At 38.3% G+C, this 16,070-nt stretch overlaps 2 protein-coding genes across 5 annotated transcripts; one reads left to right on the top strand and one right to left on the bottom strand.

Annotated features, from left to right (window-relative positions):
* The first annotated feature begins 836 nt into the window (after positions 1 to 836).
* Positions 837 to 5,540, top strand: LOC112706773 (auxin response factor 4). 2 transcript variants are annotated; one of them, XM_025758238.3, is made up of 12 exons: positions 837 to 1,916; positions 2,018 to 2,074; positions 2,164 to 2,343; positions 2,493 to 2,577; positions 2,677 to 2,767; positions 3,127 to 3,291; positions 3,394 to 3,513; positions 3,610 to 3,688; positions 3,773 to 3,935; positions 4,019 to 4,779; positions 4,881 to 5,071; positions 5,173 to 5,540. In XM_025758238.3, exons 1-12 carry the CDS (start codon positions 1,572 to 1,574, stop codon positions 5,354 to 5,356), a joined length of 2,421 nt encoding a protein of 806 aa, XP_025614023.1. In that variant the 5' UTR covers positions 837 to 1,571; the 3' UTR covers positions 5,357 to 5,540. The 2 variants fall into 2 exon arrangements, with proteins under 2 accessions (XP_025614023.1, XP_025614022.1); XM_025758237.3 differs by having other exon boundaries at positions 3,394 to 3,688.
* Positions 5,541 to 6,009: 469 nt separating this feature from the next.
* LOC112706772 (E3 SUMO-protein ligase SIZ1) lies at positions 6,010 to 14,403 on the bottom strand. 3 transcript variants are annotated; one of them, XR_011864743.1, is made up of 20 exons: positions 14,268 to 14,392; positions 13,976 to 14,079; positions 13,475 to 13,555; positions 13,351 to 13,393; positions 12,761 to 12,833; positions 12,406 to 12,571; positions 12,091 to 12,221; positions 11,731 to 11,799; positions 10,002 to 10,089; positions 9,841 to 9,916; positions 9,566 to 9,639; positions 9,285 to 9,392; positions 8,924 to 9,085; positions 8,718 to 8,822; positions 8,539 to 8,619; positions 7,221 to 8,445; positions 7,068 to 7,132; positions 6,634 to 6,728; positions 6,391 to 6,517; positions 6,010 to 6,315 (listed from the first exon to the last, which is right to left on the bottom strand). XR_011864743.1 is itself a non-coding variant. In XM_072200975.1 (18 exons), exons 2-18 carry the CDS (start codon positions 13,997 to 13,999, stop codon positions 6,467 to 6,469), a joined length of 2,652 nt encoding a protein of 883 aa, XP_072057076.1. In that variant the 5' UTR covers positions 14,000 to 14,079; positions 14,268 to 14,403; the 3' UTR covers positions 6,010 to 6,466. The 3 variants fall into 3 exon arrangements, 1 of the variants encoding a protein (XP_072057076.1); XR_011864742.1 differs by lacking the exon at positions 7,068 to 7,132 and having other exon boundaries at positions 14,268 to 14,403; XM_072200975.1 differs by lacking the exon at positions 7,068 to 7,132 and having other exon boundaries at positions 6,010 to 6,517; positions 14,268 to 14,403.
* Between the last annotated feature and the right edge of the window lie 1,667 nt (positions 14,404 to 16,070).

Here is a 16,070-nt window from a genome sequence, read left to right as displayed (position 1 = left end):
TCAAACTCCAACGCTTACTTAAACGGACTAACAAGCTAACTACTAAACCAACCTAACTTGGTTTTAATTTCTGTGTATAGTTTTGATATATATGTTAGTTCACTACTATGGCACAAAGGCATTATAATTCGAAGCAAAGTTTAACCCAGCAAGTTAGGTATATGCTCCACAAAATGAGGATGAAGGGTATATTTTTGGCAAAGAGGGAAAAGAAAAAAGGCACATACAAGAAAAAGAAAATTGGAGGCGCGTGAGGTACACGGTGGGAGACATGATGAGTATGAAAATTTGAAAAAATTAAAAGAAAAGTTGAAGTTTGATGAGACGTGAGATATGTAAAAGAAGAGAGAGAAAGTGTGTGTTTGAACTTTGAAGTCTGAGCAAACTGATTGAGATGAAGAATCCTAACTACTAAAACAAGACGCCCACCATTGTTGCTGCCAAACAACACCCACATTTGACGTTACAGTACACGTACATGTACGTATATGTCCAGTATCAAAGTACGTAATAGTAATAATGTAAAACACTCTCATTTTTCCTTCTTCTAAATTACTCTCATACTTTTATAGTAATGCTATTAATTATCTAATAAATTTGTTTAGCTTACATGACTATATAGTATATAGACGTACACTTCAATTTCAATTTCATTCAATATTCATTATTATTATTAAATGAAAGGTTTGTACCTTGTAGGCTGTAGCTTGCAAGAAAAAAAAAGGAAAAAAGGAGGACTTTTCTTCTTTCATGGTTATGGTTGGATAATTAGTTATCAGAAGTCACAAGTCACTCATTACCTTAATATCCACGTACAATACCTAATAAATTGTGTTGTGGGTTGAGTTGTCAGATTGCATTTTTTTTTCTCTTTTGTGATTCATGAGGCAAGTTTGAAGAAATGCTAGATTTGGTTGTGTGAAATGAAATATGAAACAATAATAATAAGTGAAGGAGAAATAATGAGTGAATATGAATAAGAAAGAAAAGGAAAAAAGTGGGGGTGGGTTCTGTACTGTCTAGGGCTGTCCCCCCCACCCAACACACAGTGTTTGTTTCTCTCTCCAAAGTCCAAAAGGCACTAATACTATTACTATCTATCCATCACACATTGGCTTTTGTTGTTTGTGAGCTTCCTATGCATTTGTCCATGTCTGCTGCTCCCTCTTCTCACTACCTGCAAATGAGGGGAGAAGGGGTTAGACAATCATACTTTGAATCCCTTGTTATCATTTGAATCCTCTTCTTTTTTCTCTATCACTCTGTTTCTGTTCTGTTCTGTTGTGTTCTGTTTACAGTCCCATTCCTCTGCTCCTCCCCTGTTTTGTGGTGCCCCTCCAAAAACATGAATTCCCCCTTTTCTTTTTTCATGATTTGACCTCATTTCCCATTCCCATTTTCACTACACTTCCCTCTTTCTGGGTTTCCCCTTTTTAAAATCCACTTGATTACTTCCCTTCTTTATCTTCTTTTTTTCCTTTTTATATTCTTCTTGCTTTAGTTACTTACTTACTTTCACTTTGAAGCCTCACCGAGAAAAACACCAAAAAAAAAAAAACTTTTTTGTGTTCATGGAAATTGATCTGAACCATGCAGTGACTGAGGTTGAAAAGAATGCAACTTGCAATGGTGGCTGTCACAAAGAACAAGCAACTGCTTCTTGTGTGTGCTGTGTGCCACCATCATCATCATCATCATCATCGTCCACTGCTGTGTCTTCTTCTTCGTATCTGGAGCTATGGCATGCTTGTGCTGGCCCTCTTACTTCTCTCCCAAAGAAGGGGAATGTGGTTGTCTACTTCCCACAAGGGCACTTAGAGCAAGCTGCATCTTTCTCTCCCTTCACACCATTGGAGATTCCAACACATGATCTTCAACCACAGATCTTCTGTAGAGTTGTCAATGTCCAACTACTTGTGAGTGCCCAATTCAATGAAAACTGCATACCCTCTTTTCTGTTCATTTGGTTTTGGACTAAATTTTCATTTTTTTTTCCTGTGTATTTCTTTATCAACAGGCCAATAAGGAGAATGATGAGGTTTACACACAGGTCACTTTGCTTCCCCAGGCTGAGGTTTGTTTGCTTTTTGAGATGTTGTTTTTGAATTTTTAAGCTTCATTCAGATTTTTTGTATGAGGCTGCAATTTGGTATGTGAATTCAGTTGGCAGGGATGGGGAAAGAGCTTCTTGAGGAATTGGGAGCTGATGAAGAAGGAAATGGAAGAACACCTACAAAAACAACACCTCACATGTTCTGCAAGACACTCACAGCCTCTGATACAAGCACTCATGGTGGTTTCTCTGTTCCTCGTAGAGCTGCTGAAGATTGTTTTCCTCCTTTGGTGTGTAATATCATGCTCTTCTTAAATATGCACTCATCTTTCTAGATTTCAGTCCGAAAAAAATTGGTATCGGTATATGAACTCGGGTTCGATAAGCTATTAAAATTAGTATTAAGTTTTAAATTTATGGTGTTTTCTTTTGATTACAGGATTATAAGCAGCAGAGACCCTCTCAAGAGCTTATTGCAAAAGACCTGCATGGTGTGGAGTGGAAATTTCGCCATATTTACAGAGGTATTCTCAAAAAATAGAAAGAAATAAAGAAGTGTGTGTGGCTGGCTTCATATGTTGGGGATAAATTATACAGAAAGTGGATGTGGTGGTTTTTGTCAGGTCAGCCGAGGCGGCATCTACTCACTACCGGATGGAGTATTTTCGTTAGCCAAAAGAATCTTGTGTCCGGTGATGCTGTGCTTTTCCTAAGGTATGTATATGTTGATCTTGGACTTCTTAATTGGCACAAATCTGCATTGGAAACACAGCAAATTTTCTTGAAATTCTTAATGTCATGTTGCCATATTTAGCAGAAAGTAATTATCAACTGCCAAAATAAAAATATTTGGATGTAGGTAATATTGTCCTATTTATTGGATTGGTCAAAATATGTTCTTGTCATAGTGGCTCTAAAGTACCAAACTAGCAAAATGAAATCAAAATTTACTATGTAGAACATACTTCGTGTGCAGTAGAATCTTGAAGTTATTATGAGTCAGTAAACTTTAAAAGCATGAAAAATGAAGGATAATAATGTACAAATGCCTGTTAATTATATATATTTTGTAGGGGTGAAAATGGAGAATTGAGATTGGGAATCAGAAGAGCTGTTCGACCAAGAAATGGTCTTCCTGAGTCTATTGTTGGTAACCAGAGTTGTTATCCCAATTTCCTTTCTTCTGTGGCTAATGCTATATCAGCAAAAAGCATGTTTCATGTTTTCTACAGTCCAAGGTAATAGATCAGAAAGATGTTTTCTTCTGTTCTTAGTTCTTATCAATATGCAAATCCGGTCTAGGGATTAAATGTTCAGCCATTTAACATGCTATATTGCAGGGCAAGTCATGCAGATTTTGTTGTATCCTATCAAAAGTATGCCAAAAGCATCAAGAATCCGGTGACCATTGGCACAAGATTCAAAATGAAATTTGAGATGGATGAATCACCTGAAAGAAGGTCAACAGTGGCAATAGCTATGAATATTTTAGATGCATATCTCTCACGAAAATTTATATCCTGTGAGGAACATGAATCAATCTTCTTACCTTGCAGGTGTACTAGTGGGATAGTGACTGGAATGAGTGATTTGGATCCATACAGATGGCCTAAATCAAAATGGAGGTGCTTAATGGTACATTTTCAGTTTTGCTTGAACTATGCACCATGTTTTCCCCCCAAACATTTTCTCTAAGTTTACTGCTTTGATATCCAACAGGTCAGATGGGATGAGGATATGGAGACTAATCATCAGGATCGAGTATCTCCATGGGAGATCGATCCTTCGGCTTCTCTCCCTCCATTGAGCATGCAGTGTTCCCCAAGGCTGAAGAAACTGCGGACAGGTCTGCAGGCTGCATCATCCAGTCACCTCATCACTGGTATGACTGTTAATCAAACAAATGATGATTTTATATATATGGCCAAGTAGTAATCACCCCCCTAATTTTCGTGATGGCGGCAGGAGGCACTGGGTTTATGGACTTGGAGGAGTCTGTAAGATCGCCCAAGGTCTTGCAAGGTCAAGAAAATACAGGTTTTATGTCCCTATATTTTGGACGTGACACAGTAACTAAGCAGCCAGGTTTTGAGATCAGTTCTCCCAATCATCCGAATCTTGCATCGGCCGGAGCAAGAAAGATGACTGCTGCTGAGCTTATGAGGGTTCACCCTCCTACTTATGCAGGCTTTGTGGAACCTAATAATAGGTTTCCGAGGGTCTTGCAAGGTCAAGAAATATGTCCACTAAGGTCCCTGACAGGGAAGGTTGATATGAACCTCGGTGCTTGGGGTAATAAACCAAGTAGTGCAAGTTGCACAACTTTCAACCTGCATCAAGCTACCAGACCAAAATTTGATTCTTTAGGATCAGAAGTCCTTCAAACTGCATATTTTCCTTATGGTGATATTCACAAAGCTGGTCATGGTAGCAGCATGTTGTGCTCTAAACCGTCGAGTTTCCAAAGAGATATTGCGCCGTTTAACACTCCTCTGACTCAGGCAGGGATAATTAGAAATGAAATTGGAAGGTCTGGCCCTTCAATCATGCATGAGCAGAAGCTGCCGGAGAATGTTTCCGCGGTTTCTTCTTTAGGGGGAAACAGCATGAGGATGCCAGTTCCGGATGAAGAGAATCTCAAGGGGAAGATAAATGGATGTAAACTATTTGGAGTTGCCTTGTCTGGAGAAACTACCACCCAAAATGCTAAAAGGAGCTGCACAAAGGTGAGCGATGATAGGTAGCAACAGAGTTATATTATGATATGCCAACTTTTTCTCTTACTTTGACAAATTTGGCCAACCAATATAACATACACTGAATGAAGGTTCACAAGCAAGGCAGCTTAGTTGGAAGAGCAATCGATCTCTCAAGATTGAGCAGCTACACTGATCTCTTCACTGAACTTGAGAGACTCTTTGGCATGGAAGGCCTACTAAGAGATCCTGATAAGGGATGGAGGATCCTGTACACCGACAGCGAAAACGACATCATGGTTGTCGGGGATGACCCGTGGCAGTAAGTACTCCCCTTCCTTAACTAAACATCTGTATATAAAGGAAAATGCTTGCCACCTTACTCAACTTAACGTGTGTTCCATTTACAACTTTCTTGTGCAGTGAGTTCTGCAATGTGGTATCAAAGATTCATATATATACGCAAGAGGAAGTGGAGAAGATGACAATTGGGATTATCAGTGATGATACACAGAGCTGTTTGGAACAGGCACCAGTCAATATGGAGGCTTCTAAGTCTTCCTCGGTGGGTCAGCCAGATTCTTCCCCAACAGTAGTTAGAGTCTAGTGTCGGGTTGCCTTTTTGTGTTTGCCCTCTTCTTTTCCTTTATTTGCAATATAATTGAATGCAATTTTCATCTGTTGATGCAAAGATTGATTACTACAAGATGCGTTAGAGAACTGAATTATGTAATAAGGCCGTTATTTACCGCTGAGGCGTTAACTAAGCTTGACATACTGTGGAATAATAATCTTAGGCTCCGAGTCCAATATAACAACGCAATATGGAGAACAATCTAGGACCTGACCAAGTGCGAACGTAATACCAACATTCTAGGACCTGACCAAGCGAGAACCTAGTACCATTAACCACTGTCCGTGATCCCGGTGATTTAGGATATATTCATTTTTCACAAAACTATTTTACTTTTCCTGGTTTCGTTTCTTATTTCTGGCCTTCAGGCTAAAAGCCATCCAATGAGTACGAAAGAACCTTTTTTTAGTTAGGCCCAAGAATCAAGATGGAGGCATTGCTTCGTTCATTTTCTTCGGAGAGGAGGCAACAGAATAGCAGTAACTAGTAAGCCAGATTGGTGAGTGAACTTTTGGACTTCAATGCTTGCCTCCCCTGCTCTGGTTCCATGCCACTTTAACTTGCACACTGTTCGACGGCCAAACAATTCAACTCAAGAAATATGTTCTTCAAACAGAGACCATCAATTTCAAGGAGGAGAGAGTACCACTTAATCACTTATCTACCAGTTTCCTTTACAAACGGGTAAATCATATATTACAAAATTGGGCATATAGCTGGGGGTGATTGAGATAAACCTACTTCTGAATTCTGATATTTTACTAGAGAATCCGATGGCTATACATTTACAGGTAATTTGCTCTCAGCAGAGCCAAAATTGAAGATAAAATATTCTCAATGCAGAACTCCCCACCATATCAAAATGAACTACGTCCATCCAGACAATGTAGCATGCCTAGCTGATAACACGAATTATATAGCCTGCTACGGACCTGTCATCATGTGTTGTAAGGACAATTTGAATATCAAATGTCAAGAATTGAGAATCTTTATAGCAACATCTTTACCAAAAATACACCCGGAAGGCAAAACATTGGATGGGCAAATTTGTAGCTAGTAAGTAGATTCCTTCACATTCCCTCATCAACTTCCATTTCCTGAGCACCAATATCGCTGCTCAGCTTTCTTCAGTTTCTAAATGCAAAATATGGTGTTTAGAAGGGCCTCATCTTAATTTATTATTAGATACACAATGTCTAGTGTCTCTACTCAGAATCTGAATCAATAGAAAGATACAAGTGGGGCCTTACTGAACGTTTTTGGCGGGGAAATGAGAATGGGCTGTCAGATCTTGGCCTACTTGCTTTGTCAGATCTAGCATCATTCATACCAAGCAGCAAAGAACCTGGCATGAGAAGGAACAATGAGTCAAGGAGAACGGGCCAAAACATAAATCTATACTGCATTCAAAATGACCAACTTAGAACAGGCACACAATCCCGATAATGTAGTGTTGAAAAACAATTGTGCATGTAATTTTTCATTGATTTGGAGCAAAATAACGGAACATAGCAGGAGACAGGAACTAGGGCAGGACACATAGTTACATCTATGAAAAAAGCAGAGGAACAAAGTGATGAGGCAAAAGAACCGTCTTATGAAAGAGAATTCCTAGGAATTTCTCTTTTTACTAATAATATATATATTTTTACACTGCATACTTGAAAATGGGCAGGATACTAACCACCACAGGGTGTGTATCTATACTTCCTGATCCAGAGGGCAAGTTGAACAAAATGCCTTCCTCAGCTAATGACATAGTGCTATATAATGAAAGAGTTTGCAAGAGAAACCGTGACAAAAAAAAAATATACAAGATTTAACAAAAGCAACAAACCAGTATCTGTCAATGTGTCTGTTGCACCTCCTCTGGATGTCGCCTGCAATCTGGAATTCAACCCACTGGGGACAGAACCATTACCATTACTTCCACCAGCACCACCTCCAAGCCTAAGAGAGATCCAATCATCAGTGCAGACACCATTTGACACATCTGCCTGTTCTCTTGATTCATGCTGCACAGATGATTCCAGTGGTGTTGTTGGAAGAAAAATCTTAAGTGAGGGATCTTCTCCAGCAAATGCCAGAGGATTGTCTACCAAACCACCAACCAAACCACCATTTAAATCAGCATCAGATCGACCTGCAGAGGAATCCTGTATCAAAGAATTGGATTCCAAAGCAGAAGTATCTGAAGCTAACGTATAACCATTTAAATCACCATTCTGCAAGTGGACCAATGCATCCGAGACATCTGCATCTGAACTAAATAACTGGAATCCTGAGCCAGCCTGAGTTCCTGAAGGCAATGACCAGATGGAAGAAGGCATCCCAAAATCATCTTCATTGGGGTTACTGAAGAGCCCTAAGCATGGATTTCCACCAAGATTGTGATCTGTATATGAATCAATAATTCCAGGCTGTGGCATTGAGTAAATATCAGTATCAGCGGCACCAGTTTCATTATTTTTATACTCAATTGTAGAAGATACCAATATATCATTGTCGTCTTCTGAATCAGAGAGAACAATAACTTCTGCATCAGCTGCCAGAGCAGAAGGGTTAGGTACAGTATATCCATAAGCTGAATCAACATTATTGTGAGGCACTGAATCCATCTCAATCCCATTGGTAGGAGAATAATCAATATGCCCACCGACACCCTGATTTACACTAGGATCATCACCTTCCCGACCACTTACAGTGTCACTGCTGCTCATTGGTATAACCACATGATCATGATTTCCAAAATCTTTGTTCAATCCATTGCCAGATGAGGTATTTGTGTCCTCAGGTTTGCTGAATACCCAAACTCCATCATGATTCTTCTTCATGCCAATTCTTAGACCAGTTGGAGTGTCTGAAACATCTTCCTGTTTGAGCTTTAAAGCCTCCATTCCATTGACTTCTCCATTGGTAGAAAGAGCCAGGGATCCATCAGGACAGTGCCATTGAACAAGATTCCCTAACTCCCGGTGTTCACTTTCACTCTTAGCCTTGGCACGCCAATAACCATCAGGCTTCACCTCAATTTCAGTAACATCTTCCCCACAATTTCTCATCTGTACCAGCAAATCAATGTAAATAATTACAAGTTCATCTCATATAAACTTCAGGAAGAGAGAAATAAAGATTAAGGGGGGTAAAAGACCTACCATAGAAGTTATCCGATTAAAATAAGGGTCAATAATGATATCCTCCAATGCATAGTTTTTAAGACATATGGGACATTGCCACTGCAGAAACAATTAATGCTTCATCATACATACTATAAAATAATATACTTCTATGTGGAGGCTGTCATACAAATCATGGGCCAATTTGAGGATCTTACCTTCCTTGAGCGTTGATTCATTTCCACAAAAATTTCAAGATCAAAGCAACCCATGTGAGCACAAGGTTTGAATCTTCCTGCAACCCTCATTCTTGAACCACTCATCTATAAAGTTCACATGCATAAAAAAAATGTCAAGATTTGTGAAAATGACTAGCAAAACTTCAAGGATTAATAAAAAACTATCCAATACTTGAAAGCCTTACTGGACAACGAAGGTTGATGGTAAAAGTATCTGAGACCACTTCCAAATCACTGTCACTGTCAGCATTATCATCTGCATTTCCACCCCCAACACGAGAACATACACGTGCAAGAGCATCTTCAAAACGCTCCCCATCAGACTCCTTGGGAATTGTGTTTAGGATCTAGAAAACGGAGACTCAAATCCTTTAATTTAAAGGCACATACAGATAACATTTGGAGAAAGGATATAATTGATCAGAAAGCTAAGACTACGTAAGAAATGTTCTATCAACTATCAGTCCATCTCAATTCCAGTAAGGAATCATACCATTATATGGTAATAGGAAATAGGAAAATAAGCAACCATATAATGCAATCTACCTGTTGCAAGCTACGCCTTTTAACAATACGGACCCCTAAACAGAAAATGCGAGCATCACACCCTGTTAAGGAAATCTTATTAATTCCGTCTTTTGTATATGGCGTGATCTGACAAAGAAGAAATAAGGAAATTCAATGAAACTTGTAAAATTAACACTTCAGAAAACCTTGGACTAAACCTAGCACCCAGGGGGAAAATATCTCCATGTAAAATACAAGACAGAGATTAAATGACTGCAGGAAATTCTGAGAAGTTACAACCATACTGACAATAAACTTACAATTGGGCCATCGTCACGGCCGTTAGCCCCGAGCAGTTGTGAACCAGGTCGGTTAATCACACGAACAGGAACACCTACATGTACCATACTCAAATCAATAAAAACAAAACACAAATGCAATCAAATTCACCAATTCTGCAAACAATGTTTCTGTTGCACTAAGTAATTATGTACCTCTGATCACACGAGTAGCATGAAAGCTAAAACAAAATCAACTTTCTGAACCAATTCAAAAAAACAGACGACAGAGAGAAGATTGTGACTAGAAATCATACCATTGACCTGCAGGTCTGTATATTGTGGCCATTGCATCCTATATGAAACTTTGTCGTTCAGCAGCATGCACCAGGCCTACAAACGACACTTGGCTTATATCAACAAACTAACTTAGGTAAAAGGTTGCCCATTAACTTACTATAACTAAAAAATAACCAACCTGAACATCAAATTCTGGTCTTGATACCAAGTCCTTGTCTGCCCTTGTAAGTTGAAATGTTCTATCCACACTCTGCACTGGGTTGGCTCTGAATAATTCAAAGGGAAATATGGTCAAATCATTCAAGCAACACCAACAATAACCGACTTTTGTCCCACGAAGTGGGGTCAAGCACTTCAAGCAGAAATTTTTCAAAGGGTATATTTTCATCTCAGACAAACAAATTCAATGCTCAAACAGTCTTATCCATTGCACACAACATAAAAAGGAAACAGCAGTAATATTATGATCATTTATAATAGCCAAGGTTGTCAAACTCGCAAGTCTAAGTAAACTCGTGGAGTTGACCTAGACCCGACTCGCGAGTTAACTCGTAGACTCGTACGAGTTCACCTGTTCTATATATATATATATATATATATATATATATATATACTCAATTCTAACCTTTCAAAATTAATAATATCAATCTTAAAGCACATAATAAATTAAAATAATAGCATACATTACAACAAATACTTTAAAATACACATTCAAATCCTCTATAATTATTCTTATACAAATACAACATAGAAACACACAAACTTAAAAATTCTAAATCTGTAATACTAAATCTTTAATTGAACATTGAACAATATCAAATAATCAAATTAACTCTAATCAAAATAATTAATTACTAATCAGCCATGAATGGATGAACCATCTGGCCATCTAACATAAACGATAAGCAATAGGCTAAAATTAGAAGCAATAAAATTTAAAAAGCAAAAAAAAAAAACTAAATCAAGAAGCAAAGGCTCAAATAAAGGGCAAAAGGCATACAAAAAATGGAGGATACAGAAGAAAAGAAGGGACAAAGTCCCAGCAACAGCAGATCGAAGACAAGGGTGCAGCAGGCAGCGGTGGTGAGGGTGCAGCGGCAGCACGAAACGACGGCGACAAATAGTCATGGATTTCACGACGGTGCAAACCAGAGCAGAGATAGGACTGTAGTGAACGGTGATAGCACGATGGAGTTGCGGATAGTGGAGATGTGAAGAAATACAAAGCAGAGGGCAACATAGATAAAATTCACAAAGACAATGGCGCAAATCAGAGCAGAGGTAGTAGACGCAGTCGAACAACGGCAGCTCGACGAGGAACGGCAACTACGGCAGAACATGGAGAAAGTGAGACTTGAGAGAAACGACGCAGATGAGTGAGTTGTGAGTGAGTTTTCTTTCATTCTTTGGGAGTGTTATCGTAACCCTAATGAAAAAAAGTGTTTTTTTGGTTTCAAAATGACGCTTTTTTGAGCAAAAATGAAGAAAAACACAAACTCGCTAACTCAGTCCTAGACTCACTAGTTTGTCCGAGTTTGACCCAGTCTAGCCGAGTTTACTCAGGATAGAGTCTATGCCCGAGTCAACTTGATTCCATATCTAAACTCTCGTACGAGTTTACGAGTTAACTCGAGAGTTAGACAACAATGATAATAGCACATAAGATAAATGTTAGTTGTTACAATCCCTTCAAACAGAACAATATCTTAAATATAAAATATCAATAGAAAGCAACTAAAACTGGAAAGAAAAAATATATGCATGAACTTGTGTTCAAGATCGAAACAGATAATATTTCCCAATCTCTAGGCGGCATAAAGCAATAAGAAATTTATTTCTGTTCAATAGAAACTTGAACAATCAGACAAATTATGTCTATCTTCAGCACATCCACACAAGGCACTCACCCATCAGTTGGAATATGGGTTGTAGTCAACTTCACAGGAAACATAGGGGTGGCCACTGAAACCCAAAACCTGCAATGGAGAAAAGAGCAGAAAACAGATATTTGAGTGGCTCAGTGCATTTGGAGAAATGGAGTTTATCATTTATTTTCTACATTTTTCTATTCTAGTGAGGGGGTAATCTCCATTGTTATTATCAGTTAAATTGATTCCTATTGTAAACCAACACATGCACTAGAAAATACTAACACAATTGCTCTTAAAGTAAAAATGTATACGCAGAACTAAATTACGAAGAAAAATACTTTCAAACAACAAATTCAGATCCCAAATAAGCTAAAATATCAAGGAAACAAATCTTACGGATCTGCACGAGTGAGTCGACAGAGTTCACAGTAAAATTTTTGAGGAAGGGGTGGAATTGGTTCCATAGGTTTCTCTGGAATAATAACACAGTTAATGTGCTGCCACACATGGCATCTTGTATCCTCACACTGCAATAAAATAAGAGAAAAGACCATAAATATCTAAGTTGTAATTGCAGAGTTGTGAAAAGTACATTCTATTGACGAAATAATGTGGCTGAGCGTCAATGAAATTGTATGCCATTGCAAGTAAAAGTGGATAAAGTTTACACATTAGGAGGAACAAAGAAACATCTTGAACATTACATTACACCTTTATCAGTGGATCAGTTTCCAACGAACTACCACAAAGACACCGAATCTTTGTGTCTTCCTGAAAGACCTCATCAACTTCACCTTTAATTTTAACATTACTGACATCTGGGGAGGAACCCTGTCCCTTTGATGCTAAATCAATGGCCCCAGATACCTGCAATTTTCTGTTCAAAAAGGAAATACAAAACATCAAGAAAGAAAAATAATAAAGCTGGGAACATGAACAGCAGTCGACTTATCCAAAATCAGACCTAAAAATCAAATCACCAAATCATGTCAGAACTGTGATCTACAACTTTTGCTACACTACATTTATCTGAAGCATATGAAAAGGCATCTATATGAACACTTACCTAAAGGTATCATCCACTAATTTTGCCACCTGTTCTTTCCCAATAACATTCTTCTTAGCCCACATTTTGGAAGCTGGAAGGGAACAAAAATCTCAGTTAACAGGAAAATGAATGATTATTTTTATAAAAAAAAGAGAATATCATTACGACAGAGAGAAATATCGTTAGAACAAGGCTGGGTGACAAGAAATTAAGAAAAAGCTCAATTTCATAAAAGTAAGAAGGAATATTTTTTGAGCAAAAGAGAAAATTCACTGCGGTTTAGCAGGATACCCTGTAACTTTAACCGAAGAAAAAAAGGGAAAAAGAAGAGGACAAAGAAGAAGCTACAACTGACCATCAGAAAGAAGGTATCATTAGACAAATAAAACACGAAATCTCCGCAACACATCTACACTCGAGAATTTAGCTATTTACTATATTATGCAGATATAGTCTAAAACTTCCAGCATATAAGCTTCTCACCAGCCAAACAGGGACATCATGAAAATTTAAAAATTAAAGACTTCAAGGTAGAATTAGAAACAAAGGTTGAGACATATGTGGTCGTGTGTGCGAGTGTGCATCATAAAGATAGAGTAGGGTCTTACCCTGTTCATCTGAGAGAATAGACAATATCCTATCAACGAGATCCTGCAGAAAATAAAACATTTAAATAATTATATTTTTTATAATTGCCAATGCCAGAATCAGTAATATTTTTTCTTATCTGACCTGCTTCTTTCCCTGCTTTGAAAGTCCCAATTGAGTGAGCACATCTTTGAGCTCTTTTATGCGAAAAGAATTCAATTTTTCCTACAAGAGATGTCACTCAATCATAAAAGTAGAACAGCATTTCAATTTATAATGTGCAGGTTCACAACAATTGCAATGAAGAATAATTATAACCTATACCAGACATCCCTTTTCTTTCGTCAGAAGTAAGCCAAGTAACCAAAAGACCGAAAAAATCCAATCAATGAAAACAAGCCACACACTAAACTTGGCAGAGGGGCCAAATAAAACAAATTCACCATCCATGCAAATCAGTTCTTTAATAAAACGAAGTTTGCTCCATCTGCATTAAAAACATTTTTTACCACTACAAATTTCAATTCCACAATAACACTACGCAAAAGCAAACTACCACAGTACAATGCTACACTAAAAGAGACTTCAACAAGAAGTATCGTCGAAAAACAACAATGAACACGTAAAATCGTTATCCTAATATACCTTACAACTAGATACCAAGTCCATTTGTTCACGGAACCTTCAGCAACAGTCGGCAAGCAAAAGCCACGTAAGTTAGGCCATACTGGCAGCAGCAGCAACCGACCCTACACAAAATCAAATAAACGAAGCAAAAACAAAGATGAAAGGAGTTCAATTAAGCATGTCAACGTTGAATTACAGGTGAAAATCGGGTAAAATTGAGCTGAAACGAGGGAATGGAAGCAGAGAGAAGTGATCGCGAAATAGAGAAAAAGGGGAGAATGGAATGACGGTTAGGGTTTTCAGAGCTCACGAAGACTGAGTGCACGTCTCTGTGTAGTGGCGGTACTGTGTCCGTGTCTGTGCTGCTATCGTTTTTTGTGTTTTGGTTGGTATCGTTTTTTGACCCACAGCTCAGTCTTAGTCTCTTTACTATACTCGCAAAATGTGGACCTAATGGCTCATCATCCAATCCACTTTATTTTACGAGAACATGTCCGGGTTATGTTTCAATACGCTCGCGTCTACCATGCGGACCTAATCTTCATTTAGAATAAATTATTTTTTTTCCTAAAATTTGTCAAAATTTTAAAAATGTTCATAAATTTTATTTAATTTTAATTATATTCTAAAATTTTTATTTGTATCAAATATATTTTTTTGACTTTCTAAAAAATTTAGGACCAAGTCAATAATAACTAAATTTTAGGATAAATTACTTTAATAAACAAGTCTGTTCGAAAATTACTCAAATCCCCCAAAACGAAACAGCTACCTGAATGTTCCAAGTTACATTTCTATATAAATCGAATCTATGCAAGCTGGTACTAAATCGAATCTATTAGATTCGAATTGCATGCAAATGGACATCAACTATAAATTGAAACTAATAGCTTCAAATTAAATACACATTAAATCGAAATATATGAGATTTGATTTGTATATGCATGTAAATCAAATCATTTGAGTTCGATTTATAATGAAACATGGCCAATTTTAATATTTATTACACTAAGGGAGTAAATCGAATGCACTTAATTCGATTTATACAATAGTGACGTCTATAAATATGAGCTCAACGTGAAGTTTTCACCATAGTGAGATTCACAATGGTTAGTGATGAGAGTTTTGTAACTCTTGTCCACTATAGAGGGCTCATTAAGAAAAAAATGCGACCAGGTATTAAGTTTACTGATAAGGACCCGCTGAGTGTGTTTTCTCAAACCTTCAATGAGTTTTGTTGAGTTTAAGGATACTATACTCCAAAAATTAGATCTGCTTGGCGTCAAACGAGTGGAGAAGTTATTCTATAAAATCCCCATATCCATGTTACGCGATGATGTGAAGTATGATTTATTTGTTATTGGCAGTGAGAAAGACTTGCAAGTTCTGTACCATTGTCGCCGTTAGTTTCCTGAGGTGAGGACTCCGGAATTGTCGGCTGAGCTTGTAGATGTGGTATCTAGTTCTGGAGGTTCGAATCAGAATCCTCAATCCTCAGGACATCCAGCCTGCTCTAGTGTCATGCCTGTTGGTGCCTCGTCGGTTGCACCGGTCATTGCACTTAAGGCAGGTTTAGTAGCTTCTCCTTCCTTTACATTCAATCTAAACCACAGTGACTTGATGTCGAAATTGGTGAGACTGGACAGTTGGGGGAGGTAGCATTTGCGACGCTCAGTTCTCCTACAACGGTCCCGGTCTTTGGAGAGGTTGGAGTACCCGATGGGGTTGAGGATGCAATGCATGATGATGATGATGTGGAGCTCGCCACAATAGCGGATGATAGTGACAATGACACACCACGGCCGACTCCAGCTGTGGGTGGGGGAGCATCTAGTTTGGGTACTAATCATTTCCCCCCACGCTTCTCAACTTTGGACTTGGATGCCATGGCACCTCAAGGGGATCCGCGAGTACCTGTTGGGTTCGGTGCTAGAGAGATACAGAATATAGGAGTTATATCTGAATTTCAAGTTAGTCAGCAGTTTCAGGATAAAAAAGAAGTCGTGTTAAGCGTGAAGACTTATAGCATTCGCCGTGGGGTTGAGTACAAGGTATTGGAATCTGATAATCGCAAGTACTATGACAAGTGCAAGGAGTTTGGCAGCGGGTGCGC

This window comes from Arachis hypogaea, chromosome 8 (genome assembly GCF_003086295.3).
Source record: "Arachis hypogaea cultivar Tifrunner chromosome 8, arahy.Tifrunner.gnm2.J5K5, whole genome shotgun sequence".
NCBI classification, from domain to species: Eukaryota; Viridiplantae; Streptophyta; class Magnoliopsida; order Fabales; family Fabaceae; genus Arachis; species Arachis hypogaea.
This window is presented reverse-complemented; position numbering and strand designations above follow the sequence as displayed.

Excerpts from the sequence above, each read along its gene's own strand:
- LOC112706773 (XM_025758237.3), top strand. The coding sequence starts at position 1,572 with ATGGAAATTGATCTGAACCATGCAGTGACTGAGGTTGAAAAGAATGCA. Across the intron at positions 1,917-2,017 it reads TTGTCAATGTCCAACTACTT|GCCAATAAGGAGAATGATGA; the intron begins GTGAGTGCCCAA and ends CTTTATCAACAG. Across the intron at positions 3,689-3,772 it reads CAAAATGGAGGTGCTTAATG|GTCAGATGGGATGAGGATAT; the intron begins GTACATTTTCAG and ends GATATCCAACAG.
- LOC112706772 (XM_072200975.1), bottom strand. The coding sequence starts at position 13,999 with ATGGACTTGGTATCTAGTTGTAAG. Across the intron at positions 13,556-13,975 it reads ACTTGGTATCTAGTTGTAAG|GAAAAATTGAATTCTTTTCG; the intron begins GTATATTAGGAT and ends CATCTCTTGTAG. Across the intron at positions 9,640-9,840 it reads TACAGACCTGCAGGTCAATG|GTGTTCCTGTTCGTGTGATT; the intron begins GTATGATTTCTA and ends TGGTACATGTAG.